We start from the raw sequence: 19784 nt of genomic DNA, 5'->3' as shown, positions 1-19784 counted from the left end.
CAAATAAGCCGCCTGCCTCAGGACCCGCTTCTGGGAGACCCGCCCAAGGCTCTCTTTCCTTCCGTGTAAAGTGGAGTGACAACAACAGTGCCTGTCTGTAGGGTTGTCGTGGGGTTGAAATGAGAGAGGACAGTGTGGACATTACCTCTACGCCGTTCAGAGTGCTTTAAGAGCCCACAGTCCTGCATTCCACCCTGCCGGTGGCACTGCCACTGAACACGTGCAGAGACCAGCCAGCTCAGCTCCCGTGGCTGGTGGCTGGGGCTGAGGAGGGGACTTGGGAACCTAGTGGGGCTTCTCAGAGTCGAGGAGTGACTTCTGATGAGGGGGAGAGGCCACTGGCGGTCTGACTGAGGTCAGAGCTGGTAGACGTGGAGGTGTCAGGGGCAGTGCCCGGGTGTAGGGGGAGGGGTAAAAAGATGGAATGAGGTTTGTTTCCCGGCGTGGTCACTGCCCACCGTGTGACCACAGGAAAGCCTCTCTACCCCATAGGCTCCTCTGTCAAGCAGGGCTGCTGGGAGGGGCAAAGGGCATCCCAGGGCAGGAGGGAGTTTCTACAGAGGGTCACCAGGGGGCTCTGCTTTTTTCCCCTCCTTTTAGCTCAAGGAGCTCATTGCCAGCACCTGCCTGGGTACTTACTACAACTCTAGCTCCGTCTACTCCTTTGGGTGAGTCGCCCGGGCCCCACGACCGGCCCCTGCTAGATCTTTAGACTCAAAGAATGAAAGACACTGTAGGCTTCTGAGGCAATGGCTTCATGTTTTAAAATGGGGAAACTGAGGCACGGAGAGGAAACTTGGCTTCCTGCAAGGTGACCTCCCTTCACCCAGCTTGGCTTTCTCATCTGGAGAATAGGCACAATGGTGTGGTAGGGATTACCCTAGACAGTGGCCGTGGCGCCCTTAGCAACGGCCTGACGGGTATCAGGTGAGGACATGGAGGAGCGGTAGGCAGCTGTCCCATTCACTTATGACAGGGTCCGTGGCACACAACCTAACCTCTCGTGCCTCAGTTTTCTCATCTGTGAAATGGGGCTGTTGAGAGCCCCTTCCTCAGAGGTTGTTAGGAGACTTCCAAGTGATAGTGGAGAGCAGACCCTGACAAGTAGTAAGCGCTCAACGCGCATGAGCCGCAGTTGGTGTCCTCCCCCAGCTCCCATCAGGAGCAGGGTGCTGGGCGGGGCCCAAAGCCCAGGCTCCGCCCCCAGCCCCTCTCACTGCTGCTGCATCAGGGAGGGACCGCTCACCTGCTTCTTCTGGTTCATCCTCCAAATCCCCGAGCACCGCCGGCCGATGCTGAGCCCCGAGGTGGTGCGGGCCCTGCTGGTGGAGGAGCTGCTGTCCACGGCCAACAGCTCGGCCCCTGCTCCCTACAGGGCCGAGTATGAGGTGGACCCCGAGGGCCTGGTGATCCTGGGTCAGTACTGGGGACGGGGAACGTGGGACGGTCTGGCAAGGCCTGGGAAGGCTGCTGCCAGGGCTGGGATGCTCTCGGGGATGGGCCCCCCACTGAGTGGCCAGGAGCCAGGACTGAGGGGCGGGGGCCTGGGGGAGGGTGGGCAGTCAGGGTCAATGTCAGACAGGCTGGCTCTGATAGTCTCTTCTATTTTTATTTTGTATTTCATTTTATTTATTTATTTTTGATCTCTGTTTATTTGTTTGTTCGTTTCCTTTTAACAGAAGCCAGTGTGAAAGACATAGTTGCACTGAATTCCACGCTGGGTACGCGACTTTGGTTTTTCCCCCCCACTTTCCTTTTGAGTCAGTGTTTTCCTTGGTTTGGTTGAGTGTCAGGGGTCCACATGGCTTCTATGGGTGCAGGAGGCATGGTCTGGGGTTACCCAGGGGGCACCACGGTGGCCTCAGTGATGGGTCCTGAGCGAGACTGGGGGCTTGTGGGGGGAGGGGAGGCGGTGTTGTGCACATGTGAACACGTGTGTGTGTGTGTGTGTGTGTGTCTTGTACAAAAGTATGTGTGTGTTGCGTGTGTGGGGGGTGAGCGAGTAGCAGATTACTTGCACGTCAATGTGACCCTACTTTTCGATCATGGAATTCCATTTGCCCACAATCTACCATTTCCACTGATGGTAGAAAATAATCTTGCCAATTCGAGGTATATCAACACTTTGGCTTTAAAACTTGATCTCTGGGAGATATTTCTGTCACATTCAAGGATACTCCCTCCAATTTTTCCTTCCCTTTCTCAGCCAGCCAGGCTAATCTGCCCTCTCCTCCCACCCCACCCCCATGCCCTATTGCTAGAGTCACCTTGCTTTTCTCCAAGGGGCTCCAGTCTTCCCACTGAACCCTGGGAAGCCAAGCACCAGCAGGGCCACCATGCTGCACAACGCCAGGGAACACTGCCCACGTTATGGTCTGTGTGACTGGAGACTCCTGCACTTGTGCAATGTGTCACCTAGGCTACTGTACCCTGTGGCTCCGAGCGTGAGTTCCAAAATTCCCAGATTCTTCCTAGACTACCTGGGGAGGCAGAGTTGACATCCTGGTTATACCTTTTCTGACCTTCCTCTCCTCCCATGTGGCTGGTCACATGCTTATTTCCTTGGTGAATGGAGGTGATGGAGTCAAAGGACAATTTTCAAATACTGAAAATCATGATTCTCATACAAAGATATGAGCACATATCAAAGATTGATTTAACTCACTGATGAAGGGACCAGTAGGATGTTCCCTCCTTGTGTCCAAAGGAGAGCACAAGAAACACATCTTGTGCTTATCTGTCATCTGTCTATCATCTAACACTGCATTGGTGCACATGTTGCTCTGACCCTTGGTCTGGAATGGGCCTTTCCTTTGCCCTTGGCTGTGCCGGGTGTCCACGTGTCCCCAAGTTTCTGGCAGTTGCTTTATCATGATCCTTATTTAGTTCAGTGCATGTCCAGAGCCCCTGCCCTCCTGGAGCGCAATGCCTAATGGGGCGAGGATGACAATTCAAGTCCTCTAAACAGGCTTTTGGGGCGGTTTGTCCATGCCAGGCCCCATGCCTGCTCTGAAGACACCAGCTGACCGTGTCCTCACCCCTGCCCTCGGAGGAGCTCTGAGCCCCATGAGGGAGACACACACATAAACGGAATCTCACATCACCTAGTGCCAGGGCTAGGACAGAGGTCCTGGAGGCAGTGCAGAAAGGGAATCGTTCTGCCCTGGGGACAGAGGTGGACCCTGGGAGCTGTGAGCCAAAGCAGAGGAAGGGATGTGCTTCTAGAGGGAGGAAGGAGTTGCTCCTGACCGGGGGGTCCTGGAAGGCTTCATGGAGGAGGGGGCAACAGACTCAGGATTGGGGGGTAGGTAGGAATCTGTCAGGTCCAGCGGGGAAGGGGCCAGGTGAGGAGAACACAGAAGGCAGTTTCATTTACTTTCGCCCAGGCTCCCCAAAGATGTTTCTGATTATCAACAGAAACCAGCACATCCCTCTCCACTTAATTTGCTTCACAAAAAAAGTAATTATTAAAATGGCAAAAGCAAAGCATCACCTTGGAGCAAGATTTAAAGAATATAAAAGCCTAGGAACAGCCAGGCACATTTCCCCAGGGGTCCTGACCCTTCCCCTTGCAGATGTCAGAGGTCTCTCCCTGGGGAGGTCGGCTCCCCAGCTGGAGTCAGGATGGCCAGGGGAGAAGAAGTTGAACAAGAGACAGCAGTATCAGAGCAAAGCCTGTTCACTCACCTCCATTCCCTTCCTGGTCCTCAGAACCACACAGAGAAGGAGGTGGGACAGGGGTTAGTACTTTGTCCATTTGACGGAACTCAGGGTGGCTGAGTGACTGGCCCAGAGTCACGCAGCTGATAAGAGGTGGTGCCGGGACGACCACGCAGCGTCTGGACTCCCCGCATACTGGCTGCCTCCCACATCCGGGGCTTACTCCCGAATCCTTACTGCTTCCTGGCAGAGCAGCCATCCTCCCTGCTTCACAGGCTCATGATGACGTTTAAACGACATACTTATGGCAGCATGCTAGCTTGAGCTCCCTTCCTCTACCCGGGCTGCCTCCCAGCCCCACTGGAACACACTCCCTTCTCTCCACCTGAAATGAAGGCCCCAGCCCGCTCCCCTTATTGCTTGGTCATCCCACTGGTCTCCCGGCCTCCTCAGCTTTGCTCCCAGTAGCCAGAGGAGTCTGTGATCCAAGCCCGACCGTGTCCCAGCCCTGCCTAACCTTCCATGGCTCCCACGGCCGCAGGAGGAAAAGGCTTCTCTCCTGGGCGTGATCTGGGTCCTGCCTCCCTCCTTCCACTTGCCCTCCTGACTCAAAGTCCCCTGTCCGCCCTGGCCTGCGGCCCTTTCCTCACTCTGTGACCTCCCAGGACTTCCCTGGGAGCCCTCACTTCCGAGCTATTCCGCCCAGTGCCTGCATCTGTCCCTGCTGCTCCCGTTGCTCCCGGCAGTGACGGGACCTTTCTCTGGCGCTCGCCTGGCATGGAGAGCTCAGTGAGTGCTAAGGGAACGAATGAATGAACCGATGAATGAGTGCATGGTTGAGGAGGCTGGGGATGGGGCAGTAGGGAAACAGAAAGCTGGGATATAGCATATGTGGGCTGACCCCCATCCAGCTACTCTCCTCGCCCCACCCCTGCTTGGGTGAGGACCTGACAGGGCTGGGCCCACCGCGGGTCTCTCCTCCCAGCTAACAGGGCTCAGGGGGCCTGTCCCTCTCCCCACTCCAGGCTGCTACCGCTACAGCTACGTGGGCCAGGGCCAGGTCCTCCGGCTGAAGGGGCCCGACCCCCTGGCCTCCAGCTGCCTGTGGCACCTGCAGGGCCCCGAGGATCTCATGCTCAAACTCCGGCTCGAGTGGATGCTGGCTGACTGCCGGGACCGGCTGGCCATGTACGATGTGGCTGGGCCCCTCGAGAGGAGGCTGATCACCTCGTGAGTCCCTGGGAGGGCAGTGGGGGGCAGGTTGGGAAGGGGGTGACGGTGTGGGGCCAAAGCCACACCCAGTGTTCTGAGACAAGGGGCTGTGTGACCCCAGGCCCTGGTATTTGGTATCCGGGAGACAGTGAGGCCAGCCCAGAGGGAGATGGTGAGAGGAGACTGGAAAAGGCTATGTGCTGTGAGCAATCCCCTTCCCCTCCCCTAGCCTCGTTTTCCCCATTTATAACAAAACAGGTGTACTAGATGACCCCTAAGGTCAGCTCTGGGAGGCGACGTGATCTTGTTAGAATGCTCCAGAGTCTGGCAGCCCCAGACTTCCAACCATACTCTACCGCTTTCTAGCAGTGTGCTCTAGAAAGCCAAGTTACTTTGCCTCTCTGCGCCTCAGTTTCCTCACCTGTAAAATGGGTGCACAGCCATGCCTACCTTGCAGGGTTATTGCGAGGATTTAAATCAGACCTGCTGGGCCAGGCTCCTCACACACAGTAATGCTGTCCATTATTACTATACATTAAATGTATCCATTAAACATCCAGTAGCTATCCATTACTACTATCACTATATAGAGTCGAGTTGGGGCTGAGTCACGAAGGGCATGGAATGCCAGGAGCTATCTGAACCTTAATACTTGCTAAGTGAGGAACTAACAGAAAGTTCTTGAGCAGAGGAGAAGGGCTTTAGGATATGACATGGAATGCAGAAGGCGGGCAGGTGGTGGGCTGTGGGGAGACCATGAAGGGGCTGGAAATGGCCTTGGCCTCCAGGAGCCTGATCACCCCCCCACTGGGTGGGAGAGGGGAGTAGGTCTGTAGGAGGTCAGGGGACACCGTGGGGCACCAGGCTGCTGCCTCCTCTGTCTTTCTCAGGCACCCAGCTTCCAGCTTTCGGGATGGGGGTGGGACCTGCATGTTCAAGATCAAGGGCAGTCCTGAAGGGTGAGCTGGGTGAAGGTTCTCCCCGGCCCCCTCCCCTGGGGCCTCTCTGACTCTCCAGGGTCTGAGGCTGTGCTCTCATCTGCAGCCCTCCCCCCGCCCCCCCACCGCCCTGCCACGTGCTGACCGCCATCTGGCGTGTGCGTGGGCTGGGTTCCTGGAGGGCCCTGGGGAGCCCAGAGAAGCCAGACACAGCTCATTTCCAGGAATGATGAGGGTGGGAACGCTTCAGCGCTTTCCCTGGGGCTTCTCCAAGTGCCCCCCGCAGCCTGCTGCTGCAGAGGGGACCTGACTGCCAGCTCAGCTCTGTCCCTACTCACTGTGGCACCAGGTGGCTCACTCCGTCTCAGACCCTTGGAGAAGGTGTAAAATGATGGGTCAGACAAGACTGGAGAGGTCCTCAGACTTGCACCCCAGACCATGAAGGGGGGACTTTGGTGGTAATGGGAAGACGTGGGGGCGGGGTTGGAGGGCGGGGGGAGCTGGTGGGACCTCCACCAACTTTCACCTCGTTTTAGTTACAACAAGGGCTCAGCTGCTAAGTAAATAAAAGAAATCCCCAATATTAAAAGCAACCAATAAAGGCGACCTCAGGTCCCTCTTAATCCGAATATCTTACCTCCCACCTCCTGGAGGAGAGGAGCAGCGGAGCTGGGGAGGGCCTGGTACCGCAGGGTGGACCCCTCCCCCCGCCCCCTGCAGTGAGATCAAGCCAGCGGTAGTCAAAGCAGGAGGATGAGGAAGTGGGGACCAGTGCCTGGCCAGGCGGAGGCCAGGGGAAATGCCCCTTCCCAGGACCCTGGGGCCCCAGGACCCTCCTGGGGAAATTCCTGGGATTGCTCAGTCTCCCCTCCACAGTGGCCAGGGTTGCCAGGGCTGCTGTGGGTGGTGTTTTTGAGGCTGTGCTTGGATTTCTCGCGCTTCCCTGGGTGCCTGCAGCCCCCCACGTGGCCGCCCACTCCCATCGGTCAAGGCCAGAGCTCCAGGGCCGGCGCCGGCCAGGCGGTACCCCGCAGCTGGATGCTGGCGTGCCCCCTCCGGGGGAAGCAGGGTTATTAGCTTTCTGGGAATTGGTCCACCGATTAGCAAGGGCTCCAGAGAATTCTGTCGGAGGCAAGGGGAAGTTTGGCAGATGTCGGCAAAGAGTGAGGGAGAGGGAAGCCGGGAGCACCCCACCTGAGATGGGCCGACCATGGGCATGGACACAGCAGGGGCGCCAGGCGCCGTCACAGGCAGTGCCTAGCGTGGGTCTGTCTCTGCTGTGGACCCAGGGTGGGGCCTTGGCACGTTCGTGAGCCTGGGTTTCCCCACCTGGAAACCAAGCGGTTGACCTTGACAATCTCTGAAAAGCCTTTTCAGGGCTGACATTCTTCTAAGAGTCTAGAATTCTAAGATACTGCTATTTCCTCTGTGCCTCCCCCATGGCAGGCTCTGGGTAGAATCCTGAGGTGCCCAAGGGATCACCAGACCGCACACCTGTCTTCTTTCTATTCCAGCCCAGAACAGGGCCAGGGGTCAGGTGTGGCCAGCCAGCGTGTATAGTGCCAGTCTGGTCTGCCTACTGGGCACTCAGGGGTCACAGGGATTCTGAGGGGGTGGAGGGGTGCTATGGGCCTGGAATGAGCCCTCACAGTCGAATTGTAAGCTCCAGAAGTCTGGGTAACCTTTTGGCTTCTCTCCCCTGAGGAGCTGGCCTGACCCTTACAGGGCCTCCAGTCAGCCCCCTGGGCCAGAGACGGTCAGACACCTGCCTGAGGACACACAGCAGACTAGCCGAAGACCCAGATGTATAGGCTGCCAATCCCTCCTCCTCTGCTCCTCCCGGAAACCCGCTGCCCCCCCTGATGCCCGTCTCAGACCCTGCCTCCCCCGTCGCCACCTTTCTCTGTCCCACCAGGGTCTATGGCTGCAGTCGCCAGGAGCCCGTGGTGGAGGTCCTGGCATCGGGCGCCGTCATGGCGGTGGTCTGGAAGAAGGGCCTGCACAGCTACTATGACCCCTTCGTGCTCTCCGTGCAGCCCGTGGCCTTCGAGGGTGAGGGGTCAGGGGTCCCCAGGGGATGGGAGGGGCACAGAGGCAGAAGCCAGGGGTGCTCCTCGGGCTTGCCTTCACCTTCTTTGCTCTGGTTGGGGATGGGATGGGGGAGGGAAGGTTCTGGAAGCGCCTCTGCTCTCCAACCTCACCCCCACCCCTGGACCCCCTTTATCTCTCTCTATTCTCGCTCCATTTCCCCCACCTTCTCCCTCACCCCCTCCCCTGCCCCTCTCTCCCGCCCTCCCTCATCTCCCCCTCATTCTCTCTCCTGCCCTCTTTCTGACTCTTTCTTTCCTGAGTTTACTGTCTGTCTGCCCTCCTCTCTCTGTCCTCCCCTGCCCCCTCTTCCCTCTGCACCCACCCTGGCTGAGCCTCGAGCGTGGGGTCCACCAGACACCCTCTCACACCAAAGGCCAACCACACAGTCGTCCCTGGAGATGGCTCAGGGGAGGGCGAGTCCCAGCATTCCTTGGGAAAGGGTCCCCCAGGCTGCCCCACTGAGACTTCCCCACTCTCCTCCTGCTTCCAGATTCCCCCTCCTCCACCCCCTTTCTCAGGAAGAGCACGTCCCACCCTTCACACCCGTTGGCTGGCTGTCCTGGGCTGTCCTGGGCTCAGTGGAAGGGAGGGTTGCAAACAGGAGCTACACAAAGAGCCTCTCCCCGCCTCTGCCGTCAGTCTGCCTCTTCCCACCGGCTTTCCCCTCCGTCCCCTGGTGTCCACCCCACTGGTCTCCTGCTGGTGGCCCAGGTCCACAGGTGACCCCTGGGAGTCCCTGGAGCTAAAGAGGTACCAGAGCTGCCCGTTCTCATGGGCGTCTCTGACATAGCTCTACAGGGAGGGAATGGGGGCTTTAGGGCCCCTGACTTCCATGGAAGGTGTTGTGCTAGCTGGGAACACACCTGCTACCCATGCCTCGCCCTCTCACTGTGTGACGTCAGCCAAGTGGCTCCTCTTCCGCAAACCTCATCTTTGAAAAGGGGATCGATTCTCCCTCCCCAACCCCCGTAACTGTGAGGCTGGCGCAGCAGTGAGCACATTCAGTAAACCGTGAAGGGTTGCACAGCTGATGTCAGTAGCGAACATTTATTGAGCACTTACTACATACCACGTCTGTTTAATCCACTCAACTACCCTATGAGGTACGTACTGTTATTGTCCCTGTTTCACAGATGAGGAAACTGAGGCCCAAGGTCACACATTCACACTCAGTCATCAGGCTGTACTGTTTAGTGGCAGTAGGGGGCATGGGTTTCAGCTGCCCCCCACCTGCTGGCAGGTGCAGCGGGGTGGGTCCAAGGCACCCTGTGTAACTTCTGTTCTCCGGGCCAAGCCTGTGAGGTGAATCTGACCCTGGAAGGCCGGCTGGAGCTGCAGGGTGTCCTCAGCACGCCATACTTCCCCAGCTACTACTCACCCAGCACCCACTGCTCCTGGCACCTCACGGTGAGCCCACCTACCCTCTGCCCAGAGCACCCTATAGACCTCCGGGGATCCCAGCTGGGAGGGGAGCACTGTCCTGCCTCTGCTGAAGCACCCACAGGCTGAGCTCTGGGTACCAATCCTTCCAGGGCGGGTGGGATGGTTCTGTTGCCATGGCAACGCCTGTTTGCTGAGTGACTGACAGACCTCAGCCCCAGCTGGCACTCTGTGTTGGCAGGCCCCTTCCCCGCTTTGTTGTCCTGGGAGGTGGGACTACCGCCTGGCCGCAGCCCATGGGCCGCCTGGTGACTGGCTCCTCTGTCCCAGGTGCCCTCCCTGGACTACGGCTTGGCCCTCTGGTTTGATGCTTACACTCTGCGGAGGCAGAAATACGACATGCCATGCACCCAAGGCCAGTGGACCATCCAGAACCGGAGGTACCCGCCCGGAACCCCCTTCCTGTCCCTGCAGGTAACCCCCCTCGGGAGCCCAGGTCTGGGACCTCAGAGGGGCATCAGGCCTGTTGCCTCACCCTTGACCCAGTCCCTGTCCCGGCCCCTAGCCCGGGCCTCAGCCTCCCCTCCTGCCACCCAGAAGTCTCAGACACACATTTGTCATCAGCCGCCTTGGATGTTGGTCCTAGTTAGAGTGAAATGGTTTCATTTCCTTGGGTGCTGTCACCCCAAATCCTTAAGTGAGACGACGCAGAGCCACAGGACTCAGCAGTGCTAGGGTGCCTTTCCCTAAACCCGCCCAAGTGCAAATGCAGACACCTCTTGCTTATCCCGCTCCCTGCTGTTGGCCACATTCAAGCGGCTTCCCGGCTGTGAAGCTGCAGAGCCAGCGCCCATGCCGCTCTTGCTAACCCGACCGCTTCCCAGGGCCACCCTGAGTCACCCATGCCCCCTGTGGGGCGCCAGCCCTTGCTCTCTGTCCTGCCCTTTGCCCCCCGGTGACAAACTTCCTGAGGAAGAATTGAGTCCCTTGGGGAGGTGGGCAGGACGCAGCGTGGCCAGGCCGTCCTCTGGTCGACGTGATGCAGTTTGATCAGTCGGATGAAGGCTGGGAAATGCCCACTGTGGCTGGCACCCTGTGGGCCACTGTTGGTCCTGACGGCTGCAAGGGAAGCAGGGAACGGAGGCAGTGCAGACGCGCTTTTCCTGGTCTGGGGAGTGAAGGAGAGAACTAGGGCATTCAAGGAGGGGGTATTAACAAGGGGAGGGGCTCTGTGTCTAAATGCTGTGCGGGAGCGTCCCTCAGAGGCAGAGAGGATGGGTCACGCACAGGGGATAATGGGGGCATGGAGGGAAAGCAGAAGGACACCCTCCCATGGTTCCATTTTTGCAGCGGGGGCAGAGGCTTGGGGAGAGAGAAGGGATCTCAAAGTAGCCTTGCAGATCTGGGGAGACCCCTCCCCACCTGCGGTACAGAGATACTGAAGAGAAGATTCTACATCTAGTAGCAGATTGGGCGTCTGCTCGCCTTCCAACCCTAAGGTCCTAGGGGTCTAATGGAGGCTGGGATTCTAATATGCAAGGTTCTTGATTTCAAAGATTTTGAGTATCCAAGATTCCAGCACACTAAAATTGGAAAGTTCTAGGACTCTGGAATTCTTGGATTCTGGGGTTGGTGTCCACGTTCACCAATGCTTGCATATATTTTTTATATATATATAAATTTATTTTTTATTTTTGGCTGCGTTGGGTCTTTGTTGCTGCACGTGGGCTTTTCTGTAGTTGCAGCGAGCGGGGGCTTCTCTTCGTTGCGGTGCGCAGGCGTCTCATTGGGTGGCTTCTCTTGTTGCGGAGCATGGACTCTAGGCGCGTGGACTTCAGTAGTTGTGGCACTCGGGCTCAGTAGTTGTGGCACATGGGCTTAGTTGCTCCGCGGCATGTGGGATCTTCCCGGAGCAGGGCTCGAACCCGTGTCCCCAGCCTTGGCAGGCGGATTCTTAACCACTGCGCCACCAGGGAAGTCCAACGCTTGTATTTTGCTTATCGGTTGATCCTTTTGAAAAGTGTCAGCCAGACGAGAGGGGACGGGGATTGGTGATGCTCGTTCACTCGTCATCATCCTTTCCAGGGAGTTTGCAATTTATCAGGGACCATGATTAAAAGGAAAAAGAAGACGTGCCGAGGGTGTGAGTTCAGGCCTGTGCTGTTTGGGGGTGATGTCAGGTGGTGTGACTCTGGCCCGGTGCTTTTTGGAGAGCAGAAGGCATCTTGTCCCACGGGTCCCAGCATGTGGGTGGCATTTCTGTGCCACCTCTGTGGTGCTCCCTCAGGGCCCCTCCCCACCTGCCTGGGGGCTTCCCAGACTGAGGATGGCTGGGCTCACCCCCCAGTGTCAGGAGCCCAGAGTGACCCTGAGAGTGGTCCTCGATTCACGGTTCTCCACATGATGATAACGTTTTTTCCCTCCACCCTCTCAACCCCATAGCTGAATCTGATATCTCGGCGAGGGGCTAGGAAGGGGTGAGAAGGGCCTGGGCCTGATACTCCCGCACTTAGCCCCCAGCGCCACGGCTATTCCATTAGCCGGGAGCCGGGAGCCGGGCCCTGGCACCAGGCGCCCCATTCCACCTGCTTGGTGCTCAGCACAGGGCATCAGTTCATGGCCCGACAGCCTGTGATGTCAGAGGCATCATCGTTCCATTTCCCAGAGAAGGGAATCGAGGCTCAGTGGGATTAAGTAGTACCCAGATGGGTCCGCAGTCAGGGCCTCTCTCCCATGCCCACCACTAGCCATGAACAGCAGGTCACACGGTGGTCCACAATGTGCTCCCCCTGCAGGGCCTTCTTCCTGCCTCCCTGACGTAGCCAGGAGGGTCAGGTAAAGGTGTGGGCACTGGGGGCTGGGACTTCATGAGCTACCCTTGGGTTTCAAGTGTGGACCACAGATGGGGAGGGTCTTCATCAGAAGGAATGATAGTGCAATGGTGAAATTTCAGGCACTGTGACAGAGTCTATCGGGGTTGGAGGGGTCTCACCTTCCCCACTGTCTCAAAGCACCGTTGAGCTATAGAAAGTGGGCTGGGCTGACCATCGAGCCCTACCCTCACCCATTGTACAGGTGGGAAAACTGAGGTCTAGGGAGGACTAAAAACTTGGCTTCTTGTCCTTGTCTTTTTGCATTTTTGAAGTGGTGGCAAGGGACCAGGGTGCAGCTGGGTTGTGGGTGGGGTGGGAGGGTGAGGTTTGACAAGGCCCGGCACTCCCACCCCCTCCTCCCTCTTCCCAAGCCTCCCCCCCCCGCTGGGGGGTTGAAGATGTGCTTGGGGGCGTCTGGTTACCTGGTTTCTGCATGTAACTCTGGGTACACCCCCTTCCTCATCTGTAAAACAAGGGGGTTAGGCCTGCCCAGGGTCCAGGGCCCCAACTTTTTATTATTTACCCATCAGAAAGATGTCTTCCAATAAGTTGTGTTTATTAGCTCCTAATGAAATGTCATTCCACGTTGGGCTGGAGAGGTGGAAAGAGCTTAGCTGTTGAAATGAGACACAGCAGTGTTCAAACCCTGGCTCCTCTCCTTCCATTCAGCGAGGACTCACCCCTCCCAGCCTCAGGTAACTCATCTGAAAAGTGGGCATGCAGCAGGTCCCCATCCAGGGAGGAGTAAGTGAGATCGTGGGTGGAGGACGCCGGCTCCTGCAGGCCGGGATGGGCAGGAGCTCCAGAAGGCACTGGCCATGAGTTCGTAACTGGCTCTGGGCTCTGCACCAGGCAGGCCCAGAGCTCAGGTGCCGTTTCCATCACCCTCAGCAACCTGGTGAGGAAGCAGGCCCCGCACTGCCTCCTTCATAGACCAATGAGGGACTGAGGCACAGAGAGGCAAAGACATCCACACAAAGTCACCCAGCTCGTAACTAGAGAAACCAGAGTTGAGCTAGGCAGCATGATCCAGAGCGTGTGTGGCAGCGTGCGGGCCTGTGTGCGCACATCCATGCACGTACGCGTGCTCATCTGTGCGCTCACACTCGAGCAGAATCTTCCTGCAGATCCTCCGAGCAGCTGTGCCAGCTGTTCCCTCCCTTGGCCGAGCCGTCCCGACTAACGCACTGGCATCCTGCTGAGGGGACGGACAGCTTCTGGGGCTCTCCTCTTGTCAGCTCCGAGAGCAGCCTGGGAAGTCCCATCCCTGACTTCTCAGACCTTCGTTAAGGGTCCGGGGTCCCGCGGTGGAGACTCGTGGCCCCCTGCCCCCAGGCTCCTGCCCGTGTCTGAGGGTGGAAGGGAAGGCAGAGGTGTACCTCCAGACTGTAAGCACCGGACAAACCATTTCCTCTAGTTCTGATCTTTTTTGATAACCAGCGGCCTATGTAGTTGCTGGGAAATTCTTTGAATAAGCATTTGTTGGAAAATCTGCTTGTGTGGGTGGCAAAGACACAAGAGGTCTGGGGAAGGGTGTAGATTTCCAGGCACAGGATTTGTAGGGAGGGGGAGGCACAGTCCTGGGGCCCAGAATGGCCATTGACGAGGAGCGACAGAGGGTGGGTGTGGGGAGAGGGTGTCTCACCCCTCAGGTGCCAGCACAGTGATGAGGAGAGGCTGGCGCGGGTTCCCCCACGGGCGGGGCATCCTTGGGCACTGTCACCTCACTCCCCCGAGCCCTTTCTGCCTTCCCCCTACCTCCCTGTTTTCTACCCAGTTTCTCCCCAGCAGAGGCCTCATGCCCTTTGAGTGGCCTGGGGGCGGGGCAGGGAGCTGACCTCGTGAAATCCGGCAACCATTTCCACTTCACCGATGGGGACAGGCAGAGCCCCTGGCTCCTCAGGTCTGCTGGAGCCCCTCAGGCCCGGCCTGGCTATGGGGCGGCCCTTCTGCTCCTTTGATCCCCTGGGCGGCCACAGAGGCTCCTCGGGCACTGCCGGGTGCTGGCGATGAGGAAGAAGGAGCTCCAGCTGCTGCCCTTGGTGAGCGCACAGCCCGACGATAGCAGCTGGTTTTCAAAGAAATCATTTCTCACGCATGCCATAAAACACCCTACAAGGGAGCTGTCACCCCATCTTACAGACTTGAAAATGGGAGCTTGCTGAGGTTGAGGCAGATGCCCAAGGTCGCACAGCTGGTTCACGTGGCAGAGCCCAGCCTCAGCTCTGCAGCTGCAGGTCCACCACCCTGGCCACCAAGTGAGACTGCTGTCCTCCCTTTTCTTAGTGCTTGTCTTTGCTGACTGTCTTTCCCATTTAACCTGTCTTTAGGGAAGGGAATGCATGTATGTGTGTATCCATCCATCTATCCTTCCATCCATCCTTCCATCCTTCCTTCCTTCCATCCATCCATCCATCCATCCACCGATTCTTTCTTCCTTCCATCCATTTACCCATCCATCAATACACCAACCCACCCTTCCTTCCTTCTGTCCATCCATCCATCCATCTACCATCCAATCTTTCTTGAACTCCTCCCTGTGTAGAGTTGCTGACATGCAAGGTTGACCGGATCCCTGCTTACTGTCTAGGTGAGGCAGGAAGGAAAATTCTCCAAATCCAGAAAAGTGAGAAAGCGCAAGGCAGCCCCGGGGCAAAAATGTGCTGTCAGACCCCCAGCACTTTGTAGCTGAGACGAGACGTGGGCTCCACAGCTTTCAGACTTCTGGTGCTCCTTGGACAGGGTTTGGGGGGAGGGGACAGCATTTGGGATTGGAGAGCCAGAGGACGCAAACCCTCACGCAGAAGGCACTGTGGCAAGAACCAGAAATGATGATGTGCAAAGGGGCCGGGCCAGTGCGTGCGTAGTTCCTTGAGGCAGGCTGCGTGGGGGAGAGGGAGGGAGGGAGGAGCCTGGTTAGCTGGGCCGCACGTGCCCTGCCTAATTCGGGCAGCCTCTGATCACTTCCAGCCAGTGTTTCTAGGGCTTATTTTTCAGAAGCAAGAATCTAAGATGTTATGTGCAATTAGCTGGCAACTACATTTGAAAAGAAGTTTTTAATACTGCACAGGCTAAACAGATCGTCCTTAGGCTGAGTGATTCAGCCTGAGCTGCCGGATTACAGCCTCTTTTCTGGCTCCTGCTAATGAAGAGCCTCGCCCCAGAAATTCTGCCACCTCCTGTCTGCCCCAGGCCTCCAGGCTGAGAACTGAATGCTGCCCAGGCTGAGCAGTTCCTGAGTACCAGGCTGAGCTGCAGGCTGACCCTGGAATCCTCTCTTGGATGTCAGTAGAGAAATGTCCTACTGACAGATGCTGGTGTCTTAGAGCCTCTGGCTAAGGCTTGAGGTGACCATGCAGCCCTCAAATTCTTATAAACTGAAACATTCCACTGCCCTCCAACCCGGCTCTGGTTCCTTCCCTGTCTCTCCACAGTCTCCCGTGACTGTCTGGGGACAGTGCCCCAGGCCCCTGAACCTTAAGCATGTTCAGGAACGCACCTGATTCCTCATTTCCCCCTGCCCGGTATTTCCCAGCCCCCAGATCCCCTGTCCACTCTCCAGGGCAATTCTCTGGGGATAGTAATCCATGATAGCATTTGTTTATCTACTTTAAAAACAAACCACAACACCCCCTTGCTTCCTTAGTTTTAAAAGGATAAGGACGAGGCTTGTGCAGGAGCGCCCCCTGGTGGCACCTCATCCCGCTCTGGTCCCCCTGGGCTGCAGAGCAGTGGTTCTCAAAATTTTCCATCTCAGAACCCCTCTGTACTCTTTAATTATGGAGCACCCCAGAGAGTTTTATGCCTTGTATAAAAACTATATTTTTAACCTATATTTACAGTATTAGAAATGAAAACCGAGAACATTTAAAAATATTTATCAGTTCATTTAAAATAATAAGAAACCCATTACATTTTAACATAAAGGACATATTTTATGAAAAATTAATTATATTTCCCAAACTAAAAACATTTGGTGAGGAATAATCTCACCGTTTTATATTTTTGCAACTTCCTTTAATAATTGGATTAGTAGACCACAAATGAATCCCCACACCTGCTTCCTCATTCAATGGGTTACACATCACATAGGCTCTGGAAAATTCCACTCTACCTTGTGTGAGAAGAGAGTGAAAAAGGCAAATGATACCTGAGAATTATTATAAAAATAATTTTTACTCTGGACCCCAAGTGGTCCCCAGACCATACTTTGAGAACTGTTTATTGGTATGGGGGCAAGAATATCACTGCAGGCAAACAGTATATGGGGAAACTAAACCTTAGGCCAGGTCTGAGGGGAGTCATGGGGAACGTGAGGGCTCAGCCCCTAGAGCTCATGTGGCAGTGACGGTCAGGGTGCACCTCCGCACAGTGCAGGCTGGGTGGGGCCTCCTGGGTCCTGAGGAAGCTGGCTTCTCGTCCACCTCAGCACTTCCTTTCCTGAGCCTTATCTGGAGAGCGGGATGAGAACAATCCCTCCTCACAGGGTGGAGTTGCTGTGAGAACCTCAAAATCCCCATGCAACGGGGCCTCCAACTATTACTGAACTATTAAATGCTTGCCGTGTTCTGGAAGTTCTGAGGAAACCTCTGGCCTCTGGCTCTGTGGGCTGCTGCATCTGCTGTGGGATGTTCCCATCATGCTTTGGGGCACTCCCACTTGCTCTCTTGACTTCCTCCTACCTTCTCTGCTGGGGGCATTTTCACCTCTGTCTGCAGACCTTTCCACCCGTGTTCTGGGTGTTTCCCTCACCTGTAAATGCATTCCTGTTTGCTCTGTGAGGATACTCCCTTCCCTGTGGGAGGCATTCCTAGGAGCTGATGGGGCCAACCCATCTGTTCTGTTGAGGGTGTCCCGCCTGGGAAGGCAGGGAACCCCAGGCTGCTCTCTGAGGAGGGTCCCGCTGCTTGGGGGGCGTGGCTGCGCCTGCTCCATGAAAGCATGGCCTCTTGCTGTGTAAGGCCAGGTGTGACCAGGCACCGTGTGGGATGAGCGCCGTGCCCCTCACCCTGGAGTCGGGAGGATTCTTACCTGCTCTCTGCGGGGAATCCCACCTGCTCTGTGGGAACGAGAGCATGATTGATGGGGACGGGGGTGTCCGACAGGGATGTGAGTGTGCTCCCACAGCTGGGGGGTGGTCCCACCCGAGTGTGGCCACTCACGGAGAAGGTGCCGCCCATCAGCATGGCACTGCTGATCCTGGGAGCGGGACTGGTGCCTCCCTCATGCCCAGAGGGTCACAGGGAAGCCACCAGGGCTGTGGAGGCTTCTCAGTGGGAGGGAAAGGCCTGAATGGGGAGCGAGGCTGCCTTCTCACTCCACACCGAGCACAGGAGGAACATCCCTTCCAGTCTATGGAGAGTAGACCAGTCAAGGACTATTGCTCCCACTGACACATTGGAGACTTTTGTCAGATGTCAGGTCAACAGAGATGATAATTTCCCTTGTTTTACAAGGGAGGAAAGTGAGGCTCAGAGAAGGACTCTGACTTGCTAGACTCTTACAGCTCCTAGGTGACTGGAACTAGAGTCCAGACGTTAACTTTTATCCTGCAGGCAATGGGGAGCCATTGAAGGTTTTTGAGCAGGGGAGTGACATAGCCAGGCTGCTTTCTAGATGACTCTGGGGGTGAGTGGCCACCCAAGGGAGAAATCAAGACAGAGGAGGTGGGGGTGGGCTGGGGATGTGGCTCCCCCTTCCTTTCCGACCGCCCTGTCCTTGCCCTGTCTGTACACGGGGACCCAGGCTGTCCCTTACCTAGGACCAGACCGTGTGGCCCTGAGCCTGTCTCTGGTCGCCCCCAGGCTGTGTGGCCTGCGCACCCTGCAGCCCTACGCCGAGAGGATCCCTGTGGTGGCCACCGCTGGCATCACCATCAACTTCACGTCCCAGATCTCCCTCACCGGGCCCGGCGTGCAGGTGCACTACGGCTTGTACAACCAGTCAGACCGTGAGTGTGGGCAGGCTGGGGACTGGGGCGGGGACCCCCTAAGCCCCCGCGGCTTCTCTCTGCCTCTGAGCTGTCCCTGGGAGCACCAAGAGGCTGGTCAAAAGGAGTGTGTGTGTGTGTGTCTGTGCATGTGCACACGTGTGCACAAACATATGCAGCTTTGCGTGTGCTCACGTGTGCAAGGCAGTCATACGTGTTCACGAGGTATATACACTCATACCTACCCGAGTGTGTGCTGCGTGCATGTGCCTGGACATGTATGTCCACATGGACCGTGTACACAGGCCTGTGGGTACACATGTGAGCACGCGGGTGCCTTGTGTCTGCACGTGTTTTCATGCTGACGCGTGTCCTAATGGCTCCTTCCCTGTCCAGCCTGCCCTGGAGAGTTCCTCTGCTCTGTGAATGGACTCTGTGTGCCTGCCTGCGACGGGGTCAAAGACTGCCCCAACGGCCTGGATGAGAGAAACTGTGGTGAGCTGCCCGCCCACCCCGTCGCTCCTCTCTCCTCACCTCTGTGCTGGGCTGAGCCCACCCTTTCGAGACCCGCTGCCCACAGGCAGCTCCCATTAGCAGCACCCAGGAAGTAGGGCTCCCTCGCTGTGCTGACACGGCACGGTGGAAGCACAGAGTGAGGGCCACCCAGTGGGGCAGTGACAGGGACAAGCTGGGACCCAGGTGTCCTGACTCCCAGCTCAGGGCTTCTCCCCACCAGGCCATCACCCCCAGCCTTCTGCCAGGACAGCCGTCCAAGAAGGAACAGAGCAGATGAGGGAGGGTAGGACCAGAAGGGGGAAGGCTATCAAGAAGAGCCCAGCAGACCCAGGTTGGCCAAGGAGAGGATCCTTCATCTGCCTCCTCTGAGTGGGGTCCTCCACTGCAGGGGTTCAGACTGGAGCTGCCAACTCTTCCTGAGGTTGTGCTCACCACTGCCCAGCCCTGGCAGAAGGGGCTCAGGGTCCTGATGGCCCCCGAGCCAGGGCTCCCTCGGATCAATACCTCTGCCTCTGAATCCTGGCTTCTGGCTCCCAGAGTCACCATCAGTACAGCCTGTTCCAGTCTGATCTCCCCAGACCACCTGCATCCCATCAAAGTTTTACATATGTGGGGAGAGAAGCAGGAGGGAAGGGAGGTGTGCCTGCCTCTGCGCTGATCCTCTGATCCTGCTCGTGAAGGTGCCTCCTATTTGGAACCAGAACATCTGGCGTCAAGTTCTGGCTCAGCCAGGTGACCTTGGAAAAGTCACTTCATTTCTGTTTCCACCGATGAAATGGAGCATCTCACAGGGTTGCTGTGACACTCGGGCGTAAAGTAGCTGAGAAAGAGATTTGCGATCATGACACGCGATACGATGCACAGTCACAGGCAGCGCAACGTCCCAGCCTGGTGCCTCTGGCTTCCTCCCACCTGTCCCCTCCCTGTGTCCTCATACAGTTTGCAGAGCCACGTTCCAGTGCCAAGAGGACAGCACATGCATCTCACTGTCCAGGGTCTGTGACCAGCAGCCTGACTGTCTCAATGGGAGTGATGAAGAGCTGTGCCAGGAAGGTAGGGTGGGGTACGACCAGGTATCTAGAGGGAAACCGAAGAATGCGCTCAGCCAGATAGCCCAGCCCTTCTGCATGCTTCTTCCTCAAAGCTTTCTGCTCTCTTGTCCAAATGCTTCCCAACCCATTTATA

At 57.0% G+C, this 19784-nt stretch overlaps 1 protein-coding gene across 2 annotated transcripts in view; it reads left to right on the top strand.

Moving 5' to 3' along the window:
- TMPRSS6 (transmembrane serine protease 6) overlaps positions 1-19784 on the top strand; it is a 37883-nt gene that overhangs the window by 11601 nt on the left and 6498 nt on the right. For both annotated transcript variants that reach the window (XM_082849456.1, XM_082849455.1), the window contains exons 4-13: positions 601-668; positions 1232-1416; positions 1680-1721; positions 4686-4890; positions 7726-7862; positions 9196-9308; positions 9612-9721; positions 17959-18104; positions 18480-18578; positions 19539-19652. In XM_082849456.1, coding sequence (XP_082705582.1) covers positions 601-668; positions 1232-1416; positions 1680-1721; positions 4686-4890; positions 7726-7862; positions 9196-9308; positions 9612-9721; positions 17959-18104; positions 18480-18578; positions 19539-19652 — 1219 coding nt within the window. The remainder of the gene's footprint in view (positions 1-600; positions 669-1231; positions 1417-1679; positions 1722-4685; positions 4891-7725; positions 7863-9195; positions 9309-9611; positions 9722-17958; positions 18105-18479; positions 18579-19538; positions 19653-19784) is intronic.

Source organism: Leucopleurus acutus (genome assembly GCF_964270905.1).
Source record: "Leucopleurus acutus genome assembly, chromosome: 11".
Taxonomy (NCBI): Eukaryota; Metazoa; Chordata; class Mammalia; order Artiodactyla; family Delphinidae; genus Leucopleurus; species Leucopleurus acutus.
The sequence above is the reverse complement of the archived record's forward strand: the minus strand, read 5'-3'. Positions and strand labels throughout refer to the sequence as shown.